A 27,006-nucleotide genomic window follows, 5' to 3' on the forward strand; every position below is an offset into this window, starting at 1 on the left:
TATCTGTTGCAGCCAGAGTTGATACATATCATGACAAGCAATCATGTAAAGCATTTGAGAATAGACTTTAGAGTCAGGTATCTGAGAAACTGAATCCACCTCTTCTGCAGAAGTAGGTATTAGTCCCTCGAAAGACACTAATGCTGTGGATGGCTGAGTTAGTCCACAACACTGAGGTAAATTGTGTGAATTAAATCATTGAAGATTTCTTGAAAAAGACATAGAATGACCTGTGAATAGCACTACTCTACTGAAAAAAACAACAAAAAAAAAACATGAAAATGCTTTTATGCAAAAGAAATGAAGAACTCATTCCCATCTAGTGTACCAGGTACATGGGTACATGACTTCGGTGAAGAACTGATCACTGTGCGAAAGACAACACACCAGCAGTTAAGAAGACTTCCAGCAGTATGTGAGCACCTGTACAGATTCACCATCAAGGCACCCGACAGAGTAGGCTTTGTTTCAGAAGTGGAGAGAGTGAAACAGAGAGACAGAGAGAGAGAGAGAGAGAGAAAGAGAGTGGGGCTGTGCGAGGTGCAGACATTCCTGCACTGCCTGTAACCGCTGGCTCATCTTTCAGAATCAATACTTCCCCAGCGCTCCCCTGACAACAGCAGCCTGGCTGATCCATGAGCTTCTCTCTCTCCCAGCATTGCTCTTATAAACACTGTCATCTTTTTCTCTCCTTCTCTTTCACTAAATCTCTCCAGAGCAGGTAAAAACACAACACGGTAGAAAAAAAAGAAAAGCTTTAAAAAAAAGAAAGAAAGAAAGAAAAAGAGAGGAAGAGGGAGGGAGAGAGAGAGAGAGAGAGAGAGAGAGAGAGAGAGAGAGAGTGAGCACACCACAGGGAGCTTTTGTCATACCTGGATGTGAGATTGGATGGGAAATGGGAGGAGTTGCCTCAGTCTATGGTGCCGAAGGTTGAGAAATATGGCAAAACCGGTGCTGCCTATTACCAGGATGGATCTTTCCTGTACTTAAGACAGTGGAGTGGATAGTTTATCTGCACGAGTAGTTTATTTTCACTCAGCTACAGACACTGCAATAATATCTGCTCTGCTTTATTTTCCTTTCAGAGTACAGATTTCATTAAATAAACAGGGCTGCACATTGAATTATAGTTTCTATGGGCACAGCATATGTGACCAGACTTAGACTTAATTCATTCACACTCATTCACCCTGCATATCTACACAAGCCGTGATGTGTGGTCTTGCCAACATTTGCCAGGTACGATACTGTAAATCTGAGGTTTCGAGGGAAAAGGGAACACATGTATCTGAAAAAGAGATATAGGAGTTTTGGTTTCCAGGCATGTACATCCTTACAAAAAACAGCAAACCTACAGATTTCAGACAGGGTCATACATAGTAAACAAAATGCATAGTCTTGTAATACATGGAAGTGGAGGAAAAAGAACAAAAGGTGTGACTATTCCACAACTGTACAACACAGTCTCGCATTACCATAAACTTCTCAGGGCTTTAAATAACTACATAAACAAGTGAGTAAAGAACACAGAGAACCCACTGGGGAAAGAATGTACAAGAGAAGCTAACTCAAAATCAACATCAGCATGCTTGGCCAGCTATTGTCAGCTGATGCTTTCATTTCCACTTCTACCATTAATACTGCAAAGACAGTGATTTCCTGTACCTTCAGGGGATTTTGACAAAATGAAACAGCGATTGCCTCTAATAACCTTTTTGGGCCAAAGTAATGTGCTAATGCTGGTATTTCATGCTGACAAGTTCATGAGACAACTCTGTAATGAGAAGTATTAATTATTATGATTAAGCAGTCGTTTAGAGCTAGAGAAAGTTTCCCTCTTGACTTGGCACACATGCTACTAATTTTCCCCTCACTGCTGACACATAAATCCTTTCTAACCTTTCTAAGGCCCCAAAGTCAACCAAATTGAGAAGCTGACCAATCAGGAATATGCTGGATCATCTAATATTGTGTCAGTGGATTAATAACATTGATTTGACCAGTAAGTAGTGAGTCTCCACATGTCTTCCTGTTCTTATCCAGTATTGTACTAAATACGGAACAGTAAAGACCACGCACCACAAAAAAATGTGGAATTTTTAAAGATGACTCCAGGAATGCCTGAAAAGCTACCCTCTAAGAAATAAGCCCCTGCTCAAAAGCAACACCTTTAAACTCAAGTTTAAAGCTACCGGATTTACATTTTATGGTCAGACCAGACAAAGTTTGTGTTAATTGGGCTCAGAATCAACAGAATTCATCAGCATACCCTTAACAGAACTCATGAAATGTGGTTGTGAAATGAATAAAGCAGGTTAACATTAGGCTTTTGGAATGACCTTCACAAAGTCCTGACCCATATTGAAAATAAATGTACTGTGCTTAAAAGTCTGGTCCATACAATTTCATTGAAGAGTGGTCAAATATCCAACCAGACTCCTGCCAGTAGCTTGTTGTTGGCTACCAAAAGTGTTTGGCCTTTGTATAAAGTGCAATCCGTTCAGAAAATGGGTCTGCCAGCAAGCAGCAAGCTGAAAGGGTTATCACAAATTTCTATTACCAAAGAATAGCTCCACCAGTTTGTACAGAGGTCCCTGTAGTTACTTGGTAATATAAAAAGCTCAATATTGCCACAACATTCATGTCCATGAAAAGCGAAGGTAAACTTACGACCACAACTGTATAGCACAATATCGGTTTAAGGCCAGGTCTTGGAACATATGATTTTTAACCTTTGCCACCCAACCTTGAATGTGATATTAACCTAGATGCTACAACAGCTATGGGTCATGACTTCCAACACCTGCTATGTTCGTGCCAATATTTCATTTTTCGATTATTCTCTAGGGTTAGCATTACAGTGTTGACATGTCACGTCAAATGGCGTTATCTCAGAATTTCCCAAACAGACATGCTATTCTCATCTGGATCAAGCCGGGAGCGGATCAGCACCCCTGTATTTTGACACCGCTGAGCCTAAAGCCCCTGTGTGCCATGCAGACAGAAAATAAGAGCAGAGGTAGATGGAGAGAGCAGCCGATGGGAGATCTGCTAAGGTCTCCTCCAGGAGCCCATGTAGGAGCGCTTGTCAATCATGGGGCTTAGCTAAGGCGGAGGTGGAATGCTGTACTAAATACTGCAATCTCTCTCTCCTATCGCCTTCTCTTTCTCGCCCTCTCGCCAGGTTCCTCAGCGGGTATCTCCTACAGTGCTGCACAGCTGCGGGAGACAGCACCTTTAACGGGTAAGCATCTCCTCACATGCTGCATTCTCCCTCGTCCCTGCACCATTCGGCAATAACAGCATCCTCTTCCACCCCACTTCCTCTTAATGAGCCTATCCATGGCACTGGATCAGCACCTGCCACCGGTAAATAAAGCCTTCCCAGCCAGAAGACAGGACAAAGCCAGGTAGCTCTCACCCCCCTCTGAGTTAAAGAGCAGTAATGATAGCATCTGGAGCTCAGAAGAGCAGTAAATCACTCTATCTCTCTCGCCCTCTCTCTCTCTCTCTCTCTCTCTCTCTCTCTCTCTCTCTCTCTCTCTCTCTCTCTCTGCAGTCAGCTTTACTCCCTCTGCCTCTCCTCATGAAGCTCTTCTGAGGAGGGACCCCCAAAACAGCCTTCATCTTTCTCTGGTGTGATACTCTCAGCCATTGAACCAATCATATTCCCTATATGTTGCCCTTGTCCTGCTCATTAGGAACCACTAGTCACTACCCATAGTCTGCTTGTGTAAACAGGTCCAAAACTGTCCCAGCTGAAGAAATGATCAATTATTTTTGCATCTGCTCACCTGGAGTCCCTAGTTAGCGACTGAAGTGTGGAAACTGTAATGGTTTGCTAGCTATACATTTGCAGAGCCAATAACAGGAGGTTCACTGGCTAAAATCTGACTAGCAAAGCTTGTAACAATGAAAATAATGGTTGTATTACCTGGTATTACCTAAGCTGTCTTTCAATGACACGCCATCAAATCTGTCATTCTTCCCCTTCTGTCAATGTATTCGTTTATATGTCCTTAGGTTGCCAGATATTTAACACTAGAATGCATAAGACTGATATTATTTTTGACTGTCTGAAAGTATCAAACCTTTTTTGGCACCACTGTCCTTTTGAAAGCACCTCAAAATAAAGTCAACATTTCCACCAACAATTGCATGTTGTTAGGGTTGGAATGACCCAATATCATGGGGATATGATTCTAGTGGTTCTCAGCAAGATATGCTAGATGCACTTTTTTACATGTGTGCCTGTAGCTGCCACACATTGCTAACATAATTCTAACATAAGCACTTGTAGAAGTGCACAGAATATATATATATATATATATATATATATATATATATATATCGCATAGCTTAGATTGCATTTTAGACCAGAAAGTATATATATATAAATACAGTGGGGAGAACAAGTATTTGATACACTGCTGATTTTTCAGGTATTCCCACTTGCAAAGCATGTAGAAGACTGTAATTTTTATCATAGGTACTCTTCAACTGTGAGTGATGGAATCTAAAACAAAAATCCAGAAAAATACATTGTATGATTTTTAAATAATTAATTTCCATTTTATTGGGGGAAATAAGTATTTGATCATCTATCAACCAGTAAGAATTTTGGCTCTCACAGACATGTTACTTCTTCTTTAAGAAGCCCTCCTGTTCTCCACTCATTACCTGTATTAACTGCACCTGTTTGAACTCGTTACCTGTATAAAAGACACCTGTCCACACACTCAATCAGTCAGACTCCAGCATCTCCACAATGCCCAAGACCAGAGAGCTTTGTAAGGACATCAGGGATAAAATTGTAGACCTGCACAAGGCTGGGATGGGCTACAGGACAATAGGCAAGCAGCTTGGTGAGAAGGCAACAACTGTTGGTGCAATTATTAGAAAATGGAAGAAATGCAAAATAACGGATAATCTCCCTCGGTCTGGGGCGCCATGCAAGATCTCACCTCGTGGAGCATCAATGATCTTGAGGAAGGTGAGGAATGAGCCCAGAATTACACGGCAGGACCTGGTCAATGACCTGAATAGAGCTGGGACCACAGTCTCAAAGAAAACAATCAGTAACACTCTACGCCGTCAAGGATTAAAATCCTGCAGTGCACGCAAGGTGCCCTTCCTCAAGCCAACGCATGTCAAAGCCCGTCTGAAGTTTGCAAATGACCATCTGAATGATCCAGAGGAGGAATGGGAGAAGGTCATGTGGTCTGATGAGACAAAAATAGAACTTTTTGGTTTAAACTCCACTCGTCATGTTTGGAGGAAGAAGAATGATGAGTACAACCCCAAGAACACCATCCCAACCGTGAAGCATGGCGGTGGAAACATCATTCTTTGGGGATGCTTTTCTGCAAAGGGGACAGGACGACTGCACCGTATTGTGGGAAGGATGGATGGGGCCATGTATCGTGAGATTTTGGCCAACAACCTCCTTCCCTCAGTAAGAGCACTGAAGATGGGTCGTGGCTGGGTCTTCCAGCATGATAACGACCCAAAACACACAGCCAGGGCAACTAAAGAGTGGCTCCGTAGGAAACATCTTAAGGTCCTGGAGTGGCCTAGCCAGTCTCCAGACCTGAATCCAATAGAAAATCTTTGGAGGGAGCTTAAAGTCCGTGTGGCCCAGCGACAGCCACGAAACCTGAAGGCTCTGGAGGAGATCTGTATGGAGGAGTGGGCCAAAATCCCTGCTGCAGTGTGTGCAAACCTTGTCAAGAACTACAGGAAACGTCTCATCTCTGTAATTGCAAACAAAGGTTTCTGTACCAAATATGAAGTTTCTTTTTCTGATGTATCAAATACTTATTTCCCACAATAAAATGGAAATTAATTATTTAAAAATCATACAATGTATTTTTCTGGATTTTTGTTTTAGATTCCATCACTCACAGTTGAAGAGTACCTATGATAAAAATTACAGTCTTCTACATGCTTTGCAAGTGGGAAAACCTGAAAAATCAGCAGTGTATCAAATACTTGTTCTCCCCACTGTATATATTTGGGGACTGACACAAGTTTTGGTTTTTACCTGTTTACTGAAACATATTTATGTTATAATTATATAACATGGCATGGACATACAATCCAGACTTTCAGCTTAAAAGGTGTGATTAGGTGTGAGGTATGGTGCTTGCATTTGGAAGATTTTGCTGTGAAGAAAACATGTGGTCAAAGAAGCTCTCCATGCAGGTGGAACCAGCCATTCTTAAACTGCAAAAACAGAAAAATACATCCGAGAAATTGGTACAATATAAGGAGGGGCAAACTCTACAGTTTGGTACATCCTGAGAAAGAAAGAAAGCACTGGTGAACTCATCAATGCAAAACTTGGACACCCACAGAAGACAACAGTGGTGGATGAAAAATAATGATTTCCATGGTGAAGAGAAATTCCTTCACTACAGCCAACCAAGTGAACAACACTTTCCAGGAGGTGGGTGTATCAATATCCAAATCTACCATAAAGAGAAGGCTGCATGAGAGTAAATACAGAGGGTTCACTGCATGGTGCAAGCCACTCATAAGCCTCAAGAATAAAAAGGCTAGACTGGACTTTGCTAAAAAAAAACATCTAAAAAAGCCAGCACAGTTCTGAAGGAACATTCTTTGGACAGATGAAACCAAGATCGACCTCTACCAGAATGAATAAAAGAAAAAAGTGTGGTAAAGGCGTGGTACAGCTCAAGATCCAAAGCATTCCACATCATCTGTAAAACACAGCAGAGGCAGTGTGACGGTTTGGGCATGCATGGCTGCCAGTGGCACTGGGTCACTAGTGTTTATTGATGATGTGACACAGGACAGAAGCAGCTGGATGAATTCAGAGACATACTGTTTGCTCAAATCCAGCCAAATGCAGCCAAACTGATTGGTCATTGTTTCATAATACAGATGGACAATGACCCAAAACATAAAGCCAAAGCAACACAGGAGTTTATCAAAGCAAATAAGTGGAATATTCTTGAATGGCCAACTCAATCACCTGATCCCAACTCAATTAAGCATGCATTTCACTTGTAAAAGAGTAAACTTCAGACAGAAAGGCCCACAAACAGCAACTGAAAACCGCTGCAGTAAAGGCCTGGCAGAGCATTAATAAAAGGAGAAAACACAGCATCTGGTAATGTCCATGAGTTCAGACTTCAGGCAGTCACGGCCAACAAAAGGTTTTCAACCAAGTATTAGAAATGAAAATTTTATTTACAATTATTTAATTTGTCCATGACATGAAATGAAGGGATTGTGTTTAAAAAAAAGCTTTAGTTCCTCACATTTGTATGCAATCATTTTGTTCAACCCACTGAATTAAAGCTGAAAGTCAGAACTTCCAAATTCTCCGCAGTCTTTGACACAGTGGACCACAAGATCCTCCTGTCTATTCTTGCCGGCCTTGAAATGACCGGCTCTGCATGGCGATGGTTTGCATCGTACCTGCATCGACGCTCATACTAGGTAAAATGGCAGGGGGACACGTCCGCTCCTTGTAGTCTCTCCACTGGCGTTCCACAAGGCTTGGTTCTTGGTCCTCTTCTTTTTTTTACTCTACACTAGCTCTCTTGGTAATGTGATATCCTCTCATGGATTCTCTTACCACTGTTACGCCGATAAGCCCTTCGAGCTTCAAGTATGGCTCGGCTCGACCCGCCATCCCACAAAATCCGTGGAAGACAAGCGTCCAGGCTTTTTTCTGTCCTGGCACCAAAGGGGTGGAACGAGCTTCCCCTGGGTGGCCGAACAACAGAGTCGCTCGCTGTCTTCAAACGCAGACTGAAGACCCACTTCTTCCGAGAATACTTGGGCGAATAGCAGTGTGTGAGTGGTCACCTTACTGACTTGTGTTTGGTAGAGTCTAATCTTAGAGGTATCTTTGAATTTTAGCAAGTTTTTCTTGAGTAAATAGCAAAGCGCTTTTGTAAGTCGCTCTGGATAAGATCGTCAGCTAAATGCCTTAAATGTAAATTGTTGTAACGTACAGAACCAAAATGGGAAAATGTTGTCTCTGTCCAAATATTTATGGACCTAACTGTGTGTATATACTGGCCCACTACACTGGCTCATTTTATGCCCTTAATGAAAAGAATCTGGAATTTATGCACGGGGGAATAGGGGTTTAATGAGGGGTAAACCCTCAGACTGAGTTTGGATTATTACTTCAATGAGATTTTCCTGTTGGGATTTCCCAACAGACCTGCAGTAGAACTTTGTTGCACATCTGCCAGTATTAGAACTGATGTTTCTTAGCTGTTCTTCTTTGCTGATCAGAAATGAAATATAATGCTAACTGGGAAATGAGATATTGATACTGATACTGAATGTATACAGTTAAATGAAAATAACACAAAAAGAGAATGAATGGCTGAAGTTCATCAGAATAAAAGATTCTTTTTGATGGATATTCTTAAAGGTACTGTCAGTAACACAAGCAACTCAAACCTGGCCTTTAAAAGAGGAATAGAGTGTTCTCTTACATTTCTCAGACTTTATGCTTTACTCCATCTGTCTCTCTCCCTGCCCTGTCCCCATAAGCCTGCAGTGGGCTAATGTGGCATGAAGAAGAGTGCGGATCTCCTGCTGGGCACAAGACTGCTGCAGGGCCAGCATGCTGCGGTCAGTGCCAGGGGAGCATCCACTAACATACACCTGCAGGTCAAGCACAGGCCACAGGGAGCCCAACAAAGCCTATCACATGGGGAGCCAGACAGCACTCATATGTAGAATTTTCTCTTACTTCTAGGGTAAGATGAACTTGATAATGATAAATTGACAATCACAAAATCACAAAATCTGTCTTACTCTTTTTAGAGATAGTAAATTACTGGACCTTTGGGGCACCATTTGAAGCTTGCCAATGAAATAAAACACACAGACATCTAACATTAACTCTTTAACATGAACCGCAGCACTTACTTAAAGTATGCACATGACCAGCCAGGCGATGGAAAGCAATCATCAGGCTTGGTTACACTAAGAAAATTGTCAGGAATAGTTCTGACAGATCTCCTACAAAAAGAACTAATCTACCAAAGAAATCTGAAAAGAAGATTCAGTTAGAAAGCGGAATGCATGAACTGCCTGTGTTGACATAACGTTCAGAGAAGAAGGGCTAAAACTACATGTGGATTGGAAAAGGCTACTGTGAGAAACTGACAGTCATGTGTGAAATGCACCTCATTACGTATTGTGCACATAAGGGTCATGGGCTGACTGGTGGCTAAAGCACTACTGCTGGAGAGGCCATGGGCGGTTATTGGGATTCAATGCTTTTTAGAGAGAGCGACTAATTAAACAGACTGGATTCAGTGCTGCAGGTGGGAACCAGTAATGTCAACGCCACAAGTTATTACACATCTAAATCAATTAGACACAACGACATATTGCAAAATGCTGCCCTCCAGTCCTTATCACGAGTGGTGTGCAGATAACAGGAGCTATATAATTGAGATTTGCTTCGAGTTACAAAAGGTTATATTAAGTAGGCATTCAACTCAAACAATGCTGTATGTCCATTTTTGCAGTGTGTCCTCCAAACTATGACCTTGGTTGAAAGAGCTCTTCAATGGCTGCTCTTATAGGATGAAGACTGAGATATAGCCATAGTGGATTACTTAAGAAGTCATTGTGGCAATACTGTGGGCTAAGAAAGAGAGAGAGAGAGGCTGCTTCAGTATGTCGTGAAAGGATGATGGGTAATAAATGTGTCTGAATTGCTGGCATTTCTGATGTACATTAGGCCTAGCTATGCACTATGGAGCATTTTCAGTGGAAAATAGCTGTTAACAAAGTAATTAAGCCCATTGAAAACGCTTAATTGGAGTCTGGAAAACTCAGTGTCCTCACTTTAGCTGTAGACAATGCACAGTCCCTTGGTGACAAACCAGCCCTACAGATACATGAGTCATTTTATAAGTCGCTGAAGTACACATAACACATTATGATCCACTCATGGCCAGAGGTGAGGAGAGAGTCATAGGCTTGGAGTTAGAAATTCAGATTTATTTATTTTGATTCTTAATTAACCAGTACTGCACAGAACACCATGATCAGCAACAGAACTACTACTGCAAGAGGAGTATTCAGTTTATTGTGGCAGATTTCATGCAGGTATAGACATCCAAATGGACATTAATCCATGGGTGAATAATGTCTAAAATCAGCTCACCTAAAAACACTAATAGAACAGATTCTGAAAAAAGAAAAATACCATAACCTTAATAGTTCAAAAGACTTCAATTACAGTTCTCTTATATGTTATTAATATGGTATATTTTATCTGTGATGTTATAACACATTTGCCATGTTATTACAGTTATATTACTATTAATGATATTATCTGTGATGTGATCTGTGATGTGATACTTTTTTGTTATCACTCTGCTACAATCCTTGAAGTGATGTTGTTGTATGCTACTAGCATGCTGTTGTTTGTGATGTTATTACACTGCTGTTATACACTATTACACTACTAGTGTGCTGTTATTTGAGATGTTTATAAAACTGTTAGCATACTGCCTAATATTAAGTAGGTCACCCATTGTACCGCCACGACAGATCTGAGCATTCTAGGCATGGACTCCACAAGACCTCAGATACTTTGGTATCTGGCACCAAGACATTAGAAGCAGATCCTTCAAGTCCATCAAGTTGTTCATCTATGAGCCTTAGACCCTATGACCCTGTCTCTGTTTTGGAGATGTTCAGACCCAGCCGTCTAGCTTGCTATATATATATATATATATATATATATATATATATATATATATATATATATATATATATATATATATATATATATCCCATCCTTTGAGAGATGCTACTGTAGATGAAGATGTTTTGCACTTCACCTAATGTTATTAAATACTGTCAGTATGATATGTTATCCATCCATCTATCCATCTTACCTACTTCTTCCTGGTCAGGGTCATGGTGGAGCTGGAGCCTACCTGGAATCATTGGGTACAATGCAGGATATGTTATTTCTTTAGGTAAATTTGATGCTGTTAGATACCTTCACTATGCTATGTTGTGTGATATTACACATTTGTTAATATTACTGTGATATGTCATTTCTAATGTGAGTTTTTGGTCGATAATGTAATTACTGTGTTATTATTATTATTTTTATTATTGTGTGTAATATAACAATGTTGTAATATAGCAAAGTTGTTATTGTTATTATCTGGGATGCTATTAGACTGTATCTCAATGTCCAGGTGACAATATCAGGTTTATGACAACCACATCCTATAAGGAAATGGTATGTTTGTAATAGTTGTAGTAGAAGTATTAATTGTTTTCTTCAGGCAAATCAGGACAAAATAAGCTAGAATTTGACGGATGTCTTCTAATCAGACAGGTCCTCCTCTACAGCAGTCTGATATGCAGCACTACAGTTGGAGGGTAATTCATAATTAGCAGGAGATTCATGTGCATGTGATGCTATGCTAAGATGTCTAGGTTCATACAGGACACTGCAGTTTCTCTGCAACTCTCCTTCACGTGGTTTGTAGTCTGTGTGTGCACATTACACATCTGACACCAGTGAGAGGCTATTTGCTATGCTGTCACATTGACAATGAAGTTGAATTGAAGTGAACTGAATGTATGTATGCTTTGTGGCTGAGTCTGTGTCTTACTCCCAGAGTTCCTACAGAGGAGAGGAGGTGAGGGGTGAGATAGAGAGAGGGTGTGTGTAGAAGAAAGAAACAGAGAAAGAGAGAGAGAGAAGAAAGTGCTGGTGCCCTGCTGAACTCTCCCTCTTGCTGTCACTTGGGGGACGTCTGGCAGTTAGCTGCAGGTCTGTGAGAGCGTGCCTTGCGCTTCACTGAGGACACACACATACACACTCACATCCACCCCCCCAGTCCATACCCAGCAGAAGGAAGAAATGTTTCATGGATGACATCACAGTGCTTCGCTCTCTGTCTTTTCATACATTAGACTTATCTTGCTAGCTCAGGTGGTGTACAGGCGGAGAGGCGTTTCACTGTATGTGTGTGTGTGTGTGTGGGCAAGCATTTACTCACAAACACTTACGCACAGACACACACACACACACACACACACACATATGGACTCTCGCTTTCTCTCTCTCTGTCACTAAAAATAACCAAACTCCGCTTTAGTGTTTTTGCCTTCACTCGTCTCTTCTCATTTCCTCCGTACCTCTTTTACACTTCTTCTCTCCTCCTTCTCCATAGCACTCTGTAGTTTTCTCTGCAGTGGGTTTTTTATCCTTGCTTTTCATAAAAGGAAAAAAGGAAAGAAATTCCCAAATATTCCTAAATATCAGCAAAACAAACTGGATGAGGAGGGTAAGTGGATTTATCAACAGTGGAAAGACACAGAAATCGATGATGGATATAGAGTGAATAAGTCATAACACAGAGGAGTGTTTTTGGCATTACAGCCAATCAGAAATGCTTTCTGCATTGACGTTCACACCCAGGGGTTGGGTGGGCGACAGCAAAGTGTAGGAACGATTTCTGCCTTTAGTAAAGGGCCAGCTGGCCCTTCCACCCAGCATCTCTGAACTCCAGCTGTGTACAACTGACAGAGAGCTATCAAAACTGCTCTAAAGACAGCTCATAAATGTTTAAGTACCCTTATTGTATGCATGTCACGCCAGCTTCAGGAATTAGCACAAAACAGTTCCGATTTATTTTACTGCCTTGGCCAACCCTTTGGAAAATCACAAAGTTTGTCAAATATTTAAAGCAGCACTACGGAGAATTGGCATTTCTTGTTCCTGGGCTCCCCCTACAGTCAGGAAGTGTAATTCACACTTTGAGGGACCACTAAAGGACACGCATTTCTGGACAAGCTGAGAGATACAGGAGAGTGGATGGATGGGGATTAACCATTCAGTCTGATCTCACTATGAAAACATCCACATTGGGCTTTGTTTGTTTTGTCTTGTAAAACAACCCATTTTCACATTCAGAGGGAATGGGACCTCTAGCGATGAAGAAAAAACTGTAATGTAATTTGATGATCTTAATCTACACTGACATCTAATCTGAACCTAACTTAACATACACCTTAATTGACATCTGAACTTAATCTTAACCCTTTTTCTAAACCTAACCTAACACACTGAAATCATGATTCCTTACTGCTTCTCTCTATCAGTGCTGTTTTATCAGTTCTTCTTTGTGTACATGTTGTGAGTGTGTGTATGTATTTTGCTCAACAGCACTACTAAAGGACAGGTGAAACAAAATGACCAAATAGGTGGTATTTTTGGACTGAAACAATGGACCTATATGAATGTTTCTATGTGAGATCCTGTTGAAACCATCACTGAAATTGAAAGAAGAATACGGACTGAGGCCATGGACAATTACACGGTGTACTTGTCAGCATGCCGATCCCGGAGTGGCAACAACACTGCTAATATTCTCCCTATGACAAGTCAGTGAAGCATCAACATGATTGTGAAGCTGTAGGAAAAAGTGCTAGAACTGTGTTACTTTAATAGAAACCTGACTTGTAACTTGTTCCCCCCGCCAGACTTTTTAGTCTAGTTTACTTTTTAGTCTAGTCTGCCCTTTGCTGTTTGTCCAGAAATGCTGATCATCAGTCTTCTCAATGCCTTCCTTCTCAAATACGGCATGTATATGCATCCTCACTCCTCACCTGCCACCTCATTTACATTACACCCCCCACCCCCCGCACCTCTCTCTCAAAAGTGTAGAAAGTCTTGATGCTTGTGCCTGCTGTTGCCTGCTCTCTCCTCTCTGTGGTGGATCATAAATAGAGCCTACAGGTGACAGGCCGTCCCACTGTGCACCACAGCCACAATCCACTATCCTGCCAGATGCTCCAAAATGTTACCCATTTTGTAAACATCCACACACAACGAAAAATGCTATTCAGAAATAACTCAAGAAAACAAGGAAAATTGCTGTTTCTGAAACTAATGTTGTGCTTGGAAAAACAGCACTTTCACATTTTACTCCCCAGTTTATGTTTTTTAGGACTACACTTATCACATTTTGCTACCACCACTAAGAGAATGAAGGCACCACTAAGAGAATGCCGTGCTTCCTTTAAATCACATGAAGCCATCTAACCTCATCTTTTCAAACTCAATGGACAGTTGAACACGCTTAGAGGAGAACACTAACTGCTATTTCTGTAATATCAACTAACAGACGCCCGCTCTGGTTAGCAGCACTCAGCCCTACATTGCTTCTTTCACACTCTGAAATCAATCATTCACTTAAAGTCCAAAAAGCAATTAGAGATGGAGGCTGCCACTGTCTGTTTACCATCTACACCTTGGGCGGAAACCAAACTGCCGTTTCGTAAACTGCTGCAACTCTTCCACAACATGACATTTGTTTAGCAATTACCTTAATTCCTCAGAGCAGAAAATATGTTCTGTGCACTGACACTGTGCTTAAGCTAAGCCTGTAATAGCTTTCAGAGGATAATTAAACACTACTTTATTGAGGAAAGCCTCAAGTTCTGGCAGATGAGTAGGAAAAATCTCAGAGCCCAAAAGCAATTTGCTCCTCGACTGTGGCTGCTTATTTCCATAAATATCTGATTTAATGGTGTAAACCAACATAGTATGTGCAATGCCAGAGACTATGGCTGGTATTTATGGAGGGCTTTAGAGGCATTTATTAAGAAATGCATTGCTAGCTGGGGCCTGCGCGTTTGCCACCAGAGAGCGGGCAGATCTGTGTTTTGGTTGGCCGGCTTGGCCGTTCCGCTTGGCCGCTACAATAAAAACCCTTCCCTGGTCCGTGTTCCCAATCAAGCCTTAACACGAGACTTGAAATGACTTTGAAGACAGAGAAACAGCACATGGTAAAAACGCGAGGGGCGTTGTGTACAATATCATTCCTCAGAGAAAACTTTCTCAGTCTATTCAGACAGCGCTTCATCGCTCGCATATTGCACTGGACTCCGATCAATAACAGTCAGGGGGAGAGAGGGCCACAGTACATAAGGACTAAATAAATCTATACACCACTCACAGCGTCTGCTCTGACCAAGCTGCGGAGGCCATGGAGACTGGGCACCATGGGATTGTGGGAATGACTCACAGAGCTCCATGTGCAGACCCTGACTGAACCAGAAATGTACTTTGATTATAGTTTATGATGGCTCAGACTGATGTGCAAACACCAGCCTCACTGCGACTCCATCAAAAACTATGGCAATCGAAAATATCCAAACTGCAGAGGCGGACAGTAACAAAGGTGCAGTGTCCATACTTTGTTACTTTAAATTGGTCATTGCAAGGGCCTGTATTTCACCTGAGTGTCCCCTCTTGCGGCAACTTCCAGCCCACTATGTTCCTCTTGTTCCTCCGGCACATTTCTTTTAATGCAAGCAGTTCAGAATACACTGTAGTGACATCTCGCTTCCCAAGCATTCCTTCAGACTGATATGCAAGGTTTATCCAGCATATTTTCTGTTGTGTTGCCAAGGGAAAGCACACTGAAGAACGATTTCTATGTGATACAGATTGGCAGAAAAACAGACAACACATCTGGAACCGTCAATGTGCAGTTAGGATGTTGGATGGCAGATGAGAAGTAATAATAAATAATTGTAAAGAACAAAGAAGATTTAAGCATTTGTCTAATGCTAAAGAACTTTTATCCAGCGTAGCTAACTCCAGCACTCATGGACTGGCTCAAAGAAAATGACTGTAAAAAGGGGATGGATTTAGTATTAGTTCTCCAGGAACAAGAACAAGGGGTTAGCAGAGGCAGAAATGAACCAAGTAAAGGAAGAATAACAACCATTTAAAATATCAGCTTACTTTCCTATGGGAAAAAAAAGTAACCTTACTTGTTTACAAGACACATTAATATGGATAATGCACCGATCTCTGTTGAATAGACAGGAGAATGCTGGCAAATGGGAATTAGCTAATAGCTAACTCTGGTGCACACCATCATTTCTCAGTTGGGATGTAATCTAAGGCTGAATCTTGAATTGCTCCTACTCCCTATGTAATGCACAATGTAAGTCGTGAAATAACAGCTTCTACATCCAACAGTGCATTATGTGTCTAATAGAAAAGCATTTCTATTAAGAACTAGGCTGCATGAATACTTATTTAACATTAAGTGCACCATTTGGGTGTAAAAGCCATTATTTCACATGACATATTTAGTGCATAATATAGGAAGTAGGGATCATTTAGAGGTTTAGGCAAATAATAAACAGGCTCAAACCTCCTATTTATGCATGGTGTATTGGTAATACAGGGCAAGGAATGTCTGAAATGGCATGGTGTGTAATACTAGTAGCACGGTATACAGAATAAGGAATGAGAAGAAACGGTGAAAGTGGCACAGATTCTTGCGCTGTACCTGCAGACAGCCGCGGCCGAGTGCGGGGTGTTTGCATCTCCTGCCGTGCGTGTGGAAGCATGTGGTAGCGCTTGGCCTCATTCACCAGGTCTCGACAGGCCTCGGACGACTTGATCAGCTCCTCATTGTCCACCACGTTCAACAGATAGCTGGGGTGAATAAACGGTAGCCTCACTACTGCCAGCAACTCTGATATGTGCTGTTAGAGAAACAGAAAAGGGAGGAGGGTCAGACATGAACACATCTGGGCTCTATATTTGTCTATAACTGTTTTCATTCACTGAATGTTTGCATTGTTTTATGTACACATTGATATTTACATAATTCTTCAACTTTACTTCTTAGAATTAAGCTGTTTCTGTTTGAGACCATTTTTATTTCATTTCCAGTTAAAACTGTTGTAGTACATGTTATTAATTTTTCAGGAGACAAACTGGCATGGAAATGGAAATGGTTTACATTTCTGATTAAATTTCCTGAGTAGATGAACTGATTTCCAAAAGGCAAAAGGTTAAAGATGAACATTTCTTCTCTAAGCAGCTGTTCCCCCAATTCATAATGTAATTAATACATCTCAGTTAACAGACACAGTCACTCTGGAAGACCAAGGGACCATTCACAGAGAACTGCTCATAGGGTGGATAGAAATGCAAACCAAAGCCTCCATGTGACTGCAAAAGACATTTCTAGCAGACTCTGGAGTGGTGGTGCGCTGTTCTACTGTACAGAAGACTGAACAAATATGACCTTCATTGAAGAATCATCAGAAAAAAGCTTTCTGAAATAACTAGAACTAGACACTGTTTGCAATGAAGAATGGGTGAAAATCCCCCAAATAATAATTACAAGACCCCAGAGTCCAGACCTCAACATCATTGAATGTGTTTGGTATTACTTTGATGAATTATTGAACTGTGTAAACATCTTGTGGTAATAAAACTGAAAAAAAAAACATCTGTATAAATATCAGACGCTTCTTTTAGAATATCTGGATTCTTTGCAAGGCTATAAGTATACAAGTGCTTTCCAACAACATGAGATTGAATGACCACCCCTGCCCCCCACCACCACCATCTTGACCCCCTATCTTCAGATCTACAATAACCCTGCTACTGGACATCTGGTCCAGCAGACGAAAGCGCTGCTGCTATGACCCGAGGATCACAGGTTCGATTCCCGGGTCATGCTGCCTGCCATCAGCAGCTGGAGCCAGAGAGAGCACAATGGGCCTCTCCGTAGCCAACTGTGCTCTCTCGGGATCTCTCTCTTCCCACATAACTTTAATATGCTAGCCACTGCATCAGAGACGGGTCCTGGTAATGTGATAGTCCTCACTCCCCCAGTGTCGGGAGCATAATATGTGAGAGGGGGAAAGTGCTAACAATTTTGTTGGATATTTGTTAAAAAAATAAAGCATCACTTCAACATAATTTCAAAATGGACTGTATTTACAGTTCAGTTTCTGTTTGTGAACTGTATGAACTGGCTGGTGAATGGTACATTTTGAAAAACATTCACATTAAACTCTTTTATGTGCAGGTAAGAAGGTAAATTCACTGTGCACTGAAATAGCCCCTTTAAATAGAGTCTTTTTAAGGGGTCAAGTTCAAGTAAAATTAGCCTTTCAAACACCTCTTCATTTCAGATCACTTTCACTCTATCGTATGTCAATCAATCCTTTTGTCATATCAGTGCCATCAGAGATGGCAGATACACCGCACAAGGGGGGGTGCACATGTGATTGTGTGTGTGCTCAGCAGCTGTCTCTGGGGACCAGGGCTGACAGGAGTTGCTATGGTGAGAGGCTCTGCAGGGTGATGGCTTGATTGACGAGAGTGAGGGGCTCAGTGGGGTGTTTGCTTGTGGTACCATTGGTCGCTGGAAACACGGGCCGACTCCAGGCTATTGCACCGTCTCTTACGTAAAGACCTGTTCACACATGTGGCCTGTTCCGTCACCTGGGTCGTGTTCTTTTTCAGAGCCAGAGCTGCAGGAGGAGGCACAGAGCGCCAGGCCTCACCTGTTCCGACCTTGGCACAATGGTCACGTTCAACTCAGGATCACTCGAGATTTGTACAAGCCATGCTTGACATTTCCTTACCAGCCTCACCATACGCTGATGCCTTCCAGCTATTTCTCTTCACACCCCCCTCTCAAAATGACCTGTTTAGCCAAAAATTTGTTGCACAAACAATACAGGGCTAGAGGCCAAGTCCAAGGAATGGCCTTGGAGCTATTTCACACATTTGCCAAGTGTTGGCTGCACTTCAATCCTTTGTCCTACATATACTCCTGCTAAAACACTTCCCAAATGTGCCCTGTAACTAAACTTCCTGGTGTAATTCTGGCCAAGTTGGCCCGGCTAAGGCCTTGCTAGTAAACACCAAAAAGCCAGGCTGTGCATGTGCGCAGGCTTTCAGTGTGAAGGTATTAATTTAAAAATGCAAAATGTCTGGTGGCTTTAGAGCACACAATATGTCCCCAGCAGGTCATCAGCACTGCTGCCTCCGGACTGAGGGATGGAGGATTAGATGGCGGTTGCGCTGCCTCATGGTCAGGGAACAGTGAGCACTGACCTGAAAAAATGCCACAGCATACATTACCATTCCAAAGTTTGGAATAACTTGCCATATTACCTCTATTGATCCTAACGTCTCGCCTTTGAGGTGCTCTACAACTCGTAAAAACTGCTGCCAGAGGACTTACAGTACTTGCATGTCCATGTGTTTTTTTTATCACTTAACAGGAGAAGCTGCTTCTTTATTTTTGGATGCATTCAGTACTGTTGCTAATATTATCATTATAATATAGTATCAAATGCAGTAATATCTGCTATTATTGATATTGCCGTGCTTATTAAGAGCATAGTTCTGAGTGGTAAGTGCTTATTGTTGTTTTGTTAAATTAGAGTGACCTACACACAAATACAGGTGCTTTTCTTGTTTAAAAAATGTAGCTTGTGACATAAACTATGTACAAATCTATGGAATTTCTCCAAAAGGAGAAGAAAAGGTTAAATGGCAAAAATGTAGATTTTTTTGATAGCATATACAATTCTTATCTGCAGGCAAATAGTCTTATATTCCTAAAAACTCTGATTCCACACTTCTGAATGGTGATTTCAAACTTTTGAATGGTAGTCTATGCCCTGCCTGCCCATCTTCCCCCACCACTATCCCCCTCCTCCACAGCCCCTGCCAGTGGTGCGGCTCAGCCAAACAGCTTTGGAGCGGTTAGAGAAAATAATCATCAGCTCCCGGGCCGGGCCGCCGCCGGGGACCAGGCGAGAGCTTTAACAGGCAGCAGGGGGATTTCTGCTCCTGCTCGTAAATCTGACTCGCTACAAAACCGCTGATACTCGGGAGCTTGCCGTCCTGCACCAGGCGATTAAATGATTGCACTAAAATATGCAATCCTCCAGGAGGGGAGTGCGAACGGAGTGAAAAAGCAAAAGCTTCTCCAAAGTTACACGTTTCAGCCTGAAGGACAGGAAAAAACATGGCACAGGGAGGCGGATTCTGGACTTGATGAATTATGGATGGGTTCAGCTGGACCTCTAACAGAACTCCGCACTGTCTCTGCAATTATGACCCATGTGGTGACCAGTCCGACTGCTAAAATCAACACAGTGAGAAAAGTGAGCCGCCGTGTGATGTGGTATTAAAGTGCAGAGCGTTCTGCAAGCATGTGGCAGAAAGACCCAGGTGTTGCAGTCCTCACCATACCTAGTTGCTTCAGAAGAAATAGCTTTTAAAGGCATGTGGAGCACTCAGCAGTGTTTAGAGCAGGGTTATTTTCTGGTCAGGGATTAATACTGGTTCACCTCGACCAACCTCTAAAATAGCCTCGCCATGCCGAGACGCTCAAAGACTGTTTGTTGTGCACAGCACTGGGAAATACTCAGACTTTTATGATATGATATGGTACATGAATGCAATCATTGAGAATATACAACCAACAGTGTTGATCAGTATTCTGTAGCTTCTCCGCTTGCCTTGATTGCCACAAACTGCTTTATGATTCAAACAGTCCTTTCTTTAATGACCTAAAAGAGCTGCTTTCCAGGATGCCTTCATTGCTGTCCACAGACCACCCACACACAATGTTTGGATTTGTCTAGCCGCACATTTCCCAACACAGCACCACAAGTTTTTAATGGGATTTAGATCTGGTGATTGTGTTGCCATGTCTAATCACCAGAACCTCCTCACTCCTTAAACCAAAACCTCACTTGTAATTTTGTTGTGTCTTATGTCAGAATATACGATTATTCTTTGCGTCATTATTTCTTCCTTTAATCATTTTAAGTCACATATATTGCTAATAAAAGTATGCAGTCCTTTTATCGTATATTACCTGCTTTAAACTCTTTGAGCTTATTAAAACAAACATAAAAATTCTGTCAGAAGTACAGACTCTAAACACTCCTGTTGTTAAGAGCACTGTAAACTAACTGAGGTCACTTAAAAAAAAGTTGGTCCAAAAAGTTGATCTAAGTAAGTGAACAAATTCAAATTCTAAATTTTAGGTTAAATTGACAATGTGAACCCATTAAATAAAGTCTCACATACATTCTGAATTATAGGATGGAAATGTAATATTATAATAAATTTAAAACATTTAAATTGAATACAAATATATGCTAATATTAGCTAATTATTTATTATATTTGCTAACAGAGTAAAAAACTGTTGGATCACGCTCCTTTTAGTTGGACTGGGTGGCAAAACAATTCTGCTGCACAGCTGCGTTTAATACCCAATTAGGGTATTGCAGACAGGGGTTCAAACCCCTACAAATAACACTTGCAGAGTATCTGAGGAAAAAAAATAGTACAAAAAATAAACAAACAAACAAAAATAGCAAAAATGTAGACCCTAACTTATGATACAAACTATAACCTGAATGTAAATTAAATTCTGTTTGTAACCTACCATGTAAAATATGTAAATATGACAGAAAAACATAATAATTAAATACAATTGTTTTATAAAAGTTCTATAACTAATATAAATATAATAATACATCTTTTAAAGGTTAAATGAACAGAAAGGATCGAATCCTTCTAAAATTTAAATTGTCTAGGGCATCTTAGTCAATTCTTACTGACTGTGAGTGTTTATGTATGAGTAAATGATACTGCAGTCAAACAGCTACAATATAGCTTAGGCTTCTTCACTATTGACTTCCAGTAGACACATTCAAACACGCTCTCTCTCTCCCTTAGTACCTATTTGCACACACCCACTCGTTTACATGTATCCAATTTCCGTATCTGAATTCCCACCATGCACAAGGCTCAATTTGCCAATGAGCCTGACACCAACATTACATCTGCTGCACACATTCAATCAATGTTAAAGGGCCCTGTCAGCCGGTGTTCAATCAGCTCCACCGCCATTCCACTTCATGGCCTTCGTTCAGAACAGTGCGCCACTTCCATAGCTGTGAATAAGCACTAATCCCGGTGCCTCACTTTGGCCCTGGCTACAACCACGCTGGCCTAACTCTCACAGCCATTAATGGCCCTGGAGGCTTGGAGCCCGGGCATGCTTTTAGCACCTGCTGGGTGACGTTCAGGGACCTGCACTCACTCTGTGTCAGTAATGTGCCTGGCAGGTGTTGATTACTGTGATGGGAAGTGGGCAGGAGGAGTTAGGCTGGAGAACATGAAAACTGCATGTTTATGCAAGAGAACCAGGCTAGACACAGTAATCACGTAACACAGCTTTGGCATTATGCAGGTACAAATAGATAAGATGGAACAGGAGTAATTTTTGTCATTTTGTCATGTCAGGTAGGGTCTGTATCAACAGGTTGGAGTCTCAGATTCCGATCCTAAGACACCAAAACAAAGCAAAAGTCAACAGGCGCTTGCAAACCTCTCCAAGCTCCTTTGGCTGGAACATTTTGGATTAAGGATGACATAACAATGATATTTCCTGAGCGGCACTACTTTCTAAGTTGATCCTTTATTAATGAGAGATTGTGAGTTTAAGCTCTGCAAGTTAAATGATGTTAGCAATTAGAATTTGCAAATTTAGTAGTGAGGGGGCGACTGGCCACAAGTTCAAGTTCAGAGCTTTAATGTCATTTTGCTATACTTTTATTATAAATAGTGTAATGTATAAAATGTAGTATAGTATTTTGTATATAAATGTAAATGCTATAATACAATATATGGGCAGGTTAATATTTTAAGACAAAATAATAGTGTTTTTCACAACAAAAAATTGTTTTTTTTTAAAGGGGCTGCAAATGAGAAATAATTCATATCAAAACTCAACATGTTTTTCTTGTCACCTGCAATAACGAAGACTAGTATTGACCATTTCTAAAACCATACAAGTTATGTCTATGTTCATGTTTTTAATTTGTTATGTTCATGAGAATTTTATTGTGATCAAAAAAATGCATTTTTAACCTCAATCCTTAAGCATCACTGTTGCTCCCTGGCTTTTTCCCCACTGTTTGGGGACAACTTTGGAACAACGCAGTCAGTTTGCACTGCTTTGCATGTAGTTACCAATTAGTAATCCTTAGGGTGCAATAAAATTTATGGAGCATACAGGGTTAACCCCTTAACATATTAAAGCTTATTACCCACTAAGGTTTATTATACAGTAACCACAGGGACTTCTGTACAAACTGGTGAGGCTCTTCATTGGTAATAGAACTGTCAGCCCACTGGCTGGTCATAGATTGTTTAAGGGGTCTCTCTCTCTTTCTCTGCATATTATTCTGCGTACCATCACCAATCATCATCAATGCATCACAGAGTGTTAATGACATATTTACACCTGTTGTGATTTGCCTTCTCATTTGCTCAGTTTTTATAGATGCACATGCAAAACAGGCTCAGATAGAATTAAGATTTAAAACATTTAAACACATCAAAACACACACACACACACACACACACACCCAAAGGTTGTGTGTAGACTAAACTCATCCAAAATGCAGGACGTATTGGCTTACCAGTGAGAAAGTGCACAGCCTTTCTCTGTCTGTCTAGCTCTCTCTCTCTCTCTCTCTCTCTCTCTCTCTCTCTCTCTCTCTCTGTCTTTTACACTGACACAATAATGGGATCATTCTGCACACGTAGGCTACTTACACACACGGCTGCTTATTTACAAGCTGTACACATGAATGCATCCCAAAACACATGACACAAATAGGGGGGATTCAAATGCTTCATTTCAATCCCATATTAACCTATGTTTGAACACACACACAGAAACACGCACGCGCATGCAGGATGTATTTACGCTGAGGTGGAGAATAATCAGTCTGACAGCACGCTGGGCAGATATGACAGAGTCAAGGTGTGAGCATGCTGGGAGGCCTCACACAAATGAAAAATGCCCATTGAGAATTTTCCATTTCATGCTGTCAGCGGGCACCACAGCATGTGTGTGTGTGTGTGTGTGTGTGTGTGTGTGCGTAGGAGTGTCATCACACGACCTCATGTTGTTTTTATACAAATGATACCTGCACTGAGAGACATTATTTATCCTCCTTTTAAATATAACCTCAGCCAACATTCCCTCACACACACACACACACACACACACACACACAAAGTTCATCCGGGGGGTATTCCCCTTCTGGGCAAAGAGAAAAAGAGAAAAAGAGAGAGAGAGACCAGAGAGAATGAGAGACAGTAATATAAAAGGTATGGGGGGAAGGAAAGCAGTGGACGCAGTGAGGCGAGCTTCAGCTGGCCTGGCGCCTGGAACTCTGCTTCTGAACCATAATGAACACAAAACAGACACAGTGTTGAAGCCATGGTCTACAGCCTCCGATCCTACTCCGTACAGCAGCTGCTGCCCTAACCCTGCAGCGTTACACAGGAATTTAGTGATGGCTCACTTAGCGCATGTGGTTTTACTTATATAATTGAATTAACTCGCATGTTCAGTGCCATCAAACAAGTTAAAGTGGACGGCCCACACTTCCACCCTCGCCTAACTACATAACTGTTTAACTGCCAGAATTGCTAAAATGCTATGTTCTGTAGTGATCACTGATCGGTATCAGTGTTTTACAGGTCCTTCCATGCCTTTAATAACCACCATACTGTTTTGTCATATTTTCAATACATTTTCATACAATGATCTGAATGAATTGCATTTTCCCCATCCTCACTGATGTCCACTAAAGGTGTAACACGATGCATCCATCTTCCTCTATATCTGTATTGAAAAGTGGGTGGAGCCTAAACATGTAAGATGTCTGAAATGGTCCACTCATTTTTTCATTCAGCAATCACTATACAGACCATTCTACTTAGAACATTACATACGGTAGTAGGGAAGGAGACTGTGAATAGAATTCAGACACATCTGTAGTTTACATTTATCTGGGCCTTTAAGCTTCATATCATTATGAATGTACAATTTAAGAACATTAGGTCTCGTTCACAAATTATTTTTCAGAAAAAACATCTTAAGACCCACTTCTGCAGTTCTCACAAAGATCCTGATATTTTCTTATTATTACTTATAAGGAAGGACAATGAGATCCTTCCTTATAATATACATCTTTACCATCTCAATCATTCATCTAGACTTTTGGATAGACTATTAGAGAAAATCACTGATTGCTGCTTTTCTAGAATTTGCCTGATCTGGCAGCCATGTGGATCCTTAGGCTGGTCAGCTCCGTTCAGTATATATATGTACTGAGGTCATGATATACAAGTCAGACAGCAAGGGAAGTTTCAGTAAACTGTTCAGATGCAGCCACAGATGCAGACGAATGAATCCTGAGCTCATGTTTGGTGTGGTATGGGCTTAAAACACTGGTTAGCTATGAGCTGTTTCCAGCTCACCAAAAACTGGGACTCGTGCAGTAAAATAAAATAGTGTGTCTCCTATTTGCATCTGTATTTGTATCTCTTGGTTCCGAATAATGTGTTCATATCTGGTTATGTTCCTGTGCACAGCCCTCTTGCACTCTCAAAAATAAAGGTGCTACAAAAGGTTATTTGAGTAACACCATAGAAGAACCACTTTTGGTTCCTGAAGATCCATTTTTGTAAAACATGTGTGAGTATGAATAACCATTAAATTGGTAAAGAACCTCTATAATAATGTAATATTGAATGAAAAATTGTCTACTTAAGTACAAAAATGCTTAGATATAATTATATAATATAAAGATATATATGATATAAAGATATAATGTCTTTATGGAGTGTAGCAAACATTTGCAAATCCTTCTGTAAATACAAATGTAAGACACCCTTCAAACTTCTCCATTACATGCGTTACAGGCCTGCAAATTGAAAAATGCCTCTTCCTCATGTTCTGATGTCAAACACGTCTCTTGCGGCTAATAAGTCCTATCTGCCAGGAACACGGACAGGAACATCAATCGTGGCACATCTATTGTTATTCTCTGACCACTGGATTAGATAGACCTTTATCGGGTGAATACTGATTCCCCCTGTCCTGTAAAAAGCATCATTAAGCGCTCTTTTCGACCGCATATTAGTTCTTCCTTCAAAAGAGACGCCATTAATCAAACCCCTTTGTCACGCAGCCTCAGCAGGTAAAGATAGAGTAGAGGCTGGAATTGGCCGAGGCATGTTGTTAATGGGCCTGCTGGCAGTGAGAGGGGTCTGCCTTAATTGAAAGCATGTGGCCTGGGCTGTGGGCATGGAGCAGGGGAGCGAGGGAAAGACCTGTGTGTCAGCACTCCACTCTTACTTCCCACACAGCTGTTAAAAATACATCCTTCTGCAGACCTAGAGAGCTAGCCAACAGTTCCAAACATGCAGTTTCAGGGTTGTAGAAGTGCCTTCAGAAAGAGACCTACTGATGTTTTGGCCATGCACCATGGACCACACAGACAGGTTTAAGACTCTATATATTATATTATATACATATCGTATATAAGATATATTTATAAATAAAAAAAGCATATTCTCTTATGCTTTGTTTTAAAAGCACTTCGAACTGCAGACTTATAATCTAGTCACTACCATTAAGGTTCATTGACTTGTAATGATTGTGGAATCTCTTTTGGTGCTATACAGAAGCATTAAAAAAAAATTAACTAAAGAAACTATAAAAAACTATAGAAAAAACATGGCGAGGAACCATTTAAGCAATCCAACAGTTATAAAAACAGCAAAACCACTGACTTTACTAAAGAACCATTCAAAAACTCCTGTTTTATTATAATGAACTACAATGCTGTAAAATGAATACAGGCCTTTAAGGTTTAAGCCAGTCCTGGAGAGCCACTGTCCAGTGTACGTTAGTGATTCCCTTGCTCAAAGATATCTGATTGAATTACCAGGTTTAGTAGGTTTGCTAGAGAAGGACAATTAGTTCTGGAGACAGGCTCTCCAAGACTGGAACTGGACTGGAAATCCTGGTGTAAGCTGCAACAAGCAGTATTTTATTGTTACATTTATAAGCTAAAGATCATAATATAATGATATAAAAGGGCTCTACATAACCAAAAATGGTTCTTTGTCTATTAAGACTAATGGAACATTATATTTAGTGCCATACAAAGCCAAAAAAAAGTAATTTAATTGAATACGTTTAGAAAAGAAAAGGTCAGACAAGGCTCTTCAATAACCACACACAACAACAGTTTCTCCATAGTACTGAATAACTATCTATTTAGCCGAAGAACC

The 27,006-nt window shown here is 41.0% G+C and overlaps 1 protein-coding gene across 1 annotated transcript in view; it reads right to left on the bottom strand.

The window, feature by feature from the left end:
• LOC140559678 (kelch-like protein 29) overlaps positions 1-27,006 on the bottom strand; it is a 212,584-nt gene that overhangs the window by 27,061 nt on the left and 158,517 nt on the right. Inside the window, exon 9 of the mRNA XM_072683230.1 lies at positions 16,353-16,551. Within this exon, the coding sequence (XP_072539331.1) occupies positions 16,353-16,551 (199 nt within the window). The remainder of the gene's footprint in view (positions 1-16,352; positions 16,552-27,006) is intronic.

This window comes from Salminus brasiliensis, chromosome 1 (assembly GCF_030463535.1).
Source record: "Salminus brasiliensis chromosome 1, fSalBra1.hap2, whole genome shotgun sequence".
In the NCBI taxonomy this organism is placed as follows: domain Eukaryota; kingdom Metazoa; phylum Chordata; class Actinopteri; order Characiformes; family Bryconidae; genus Salminus; species Salminus brasiliensis.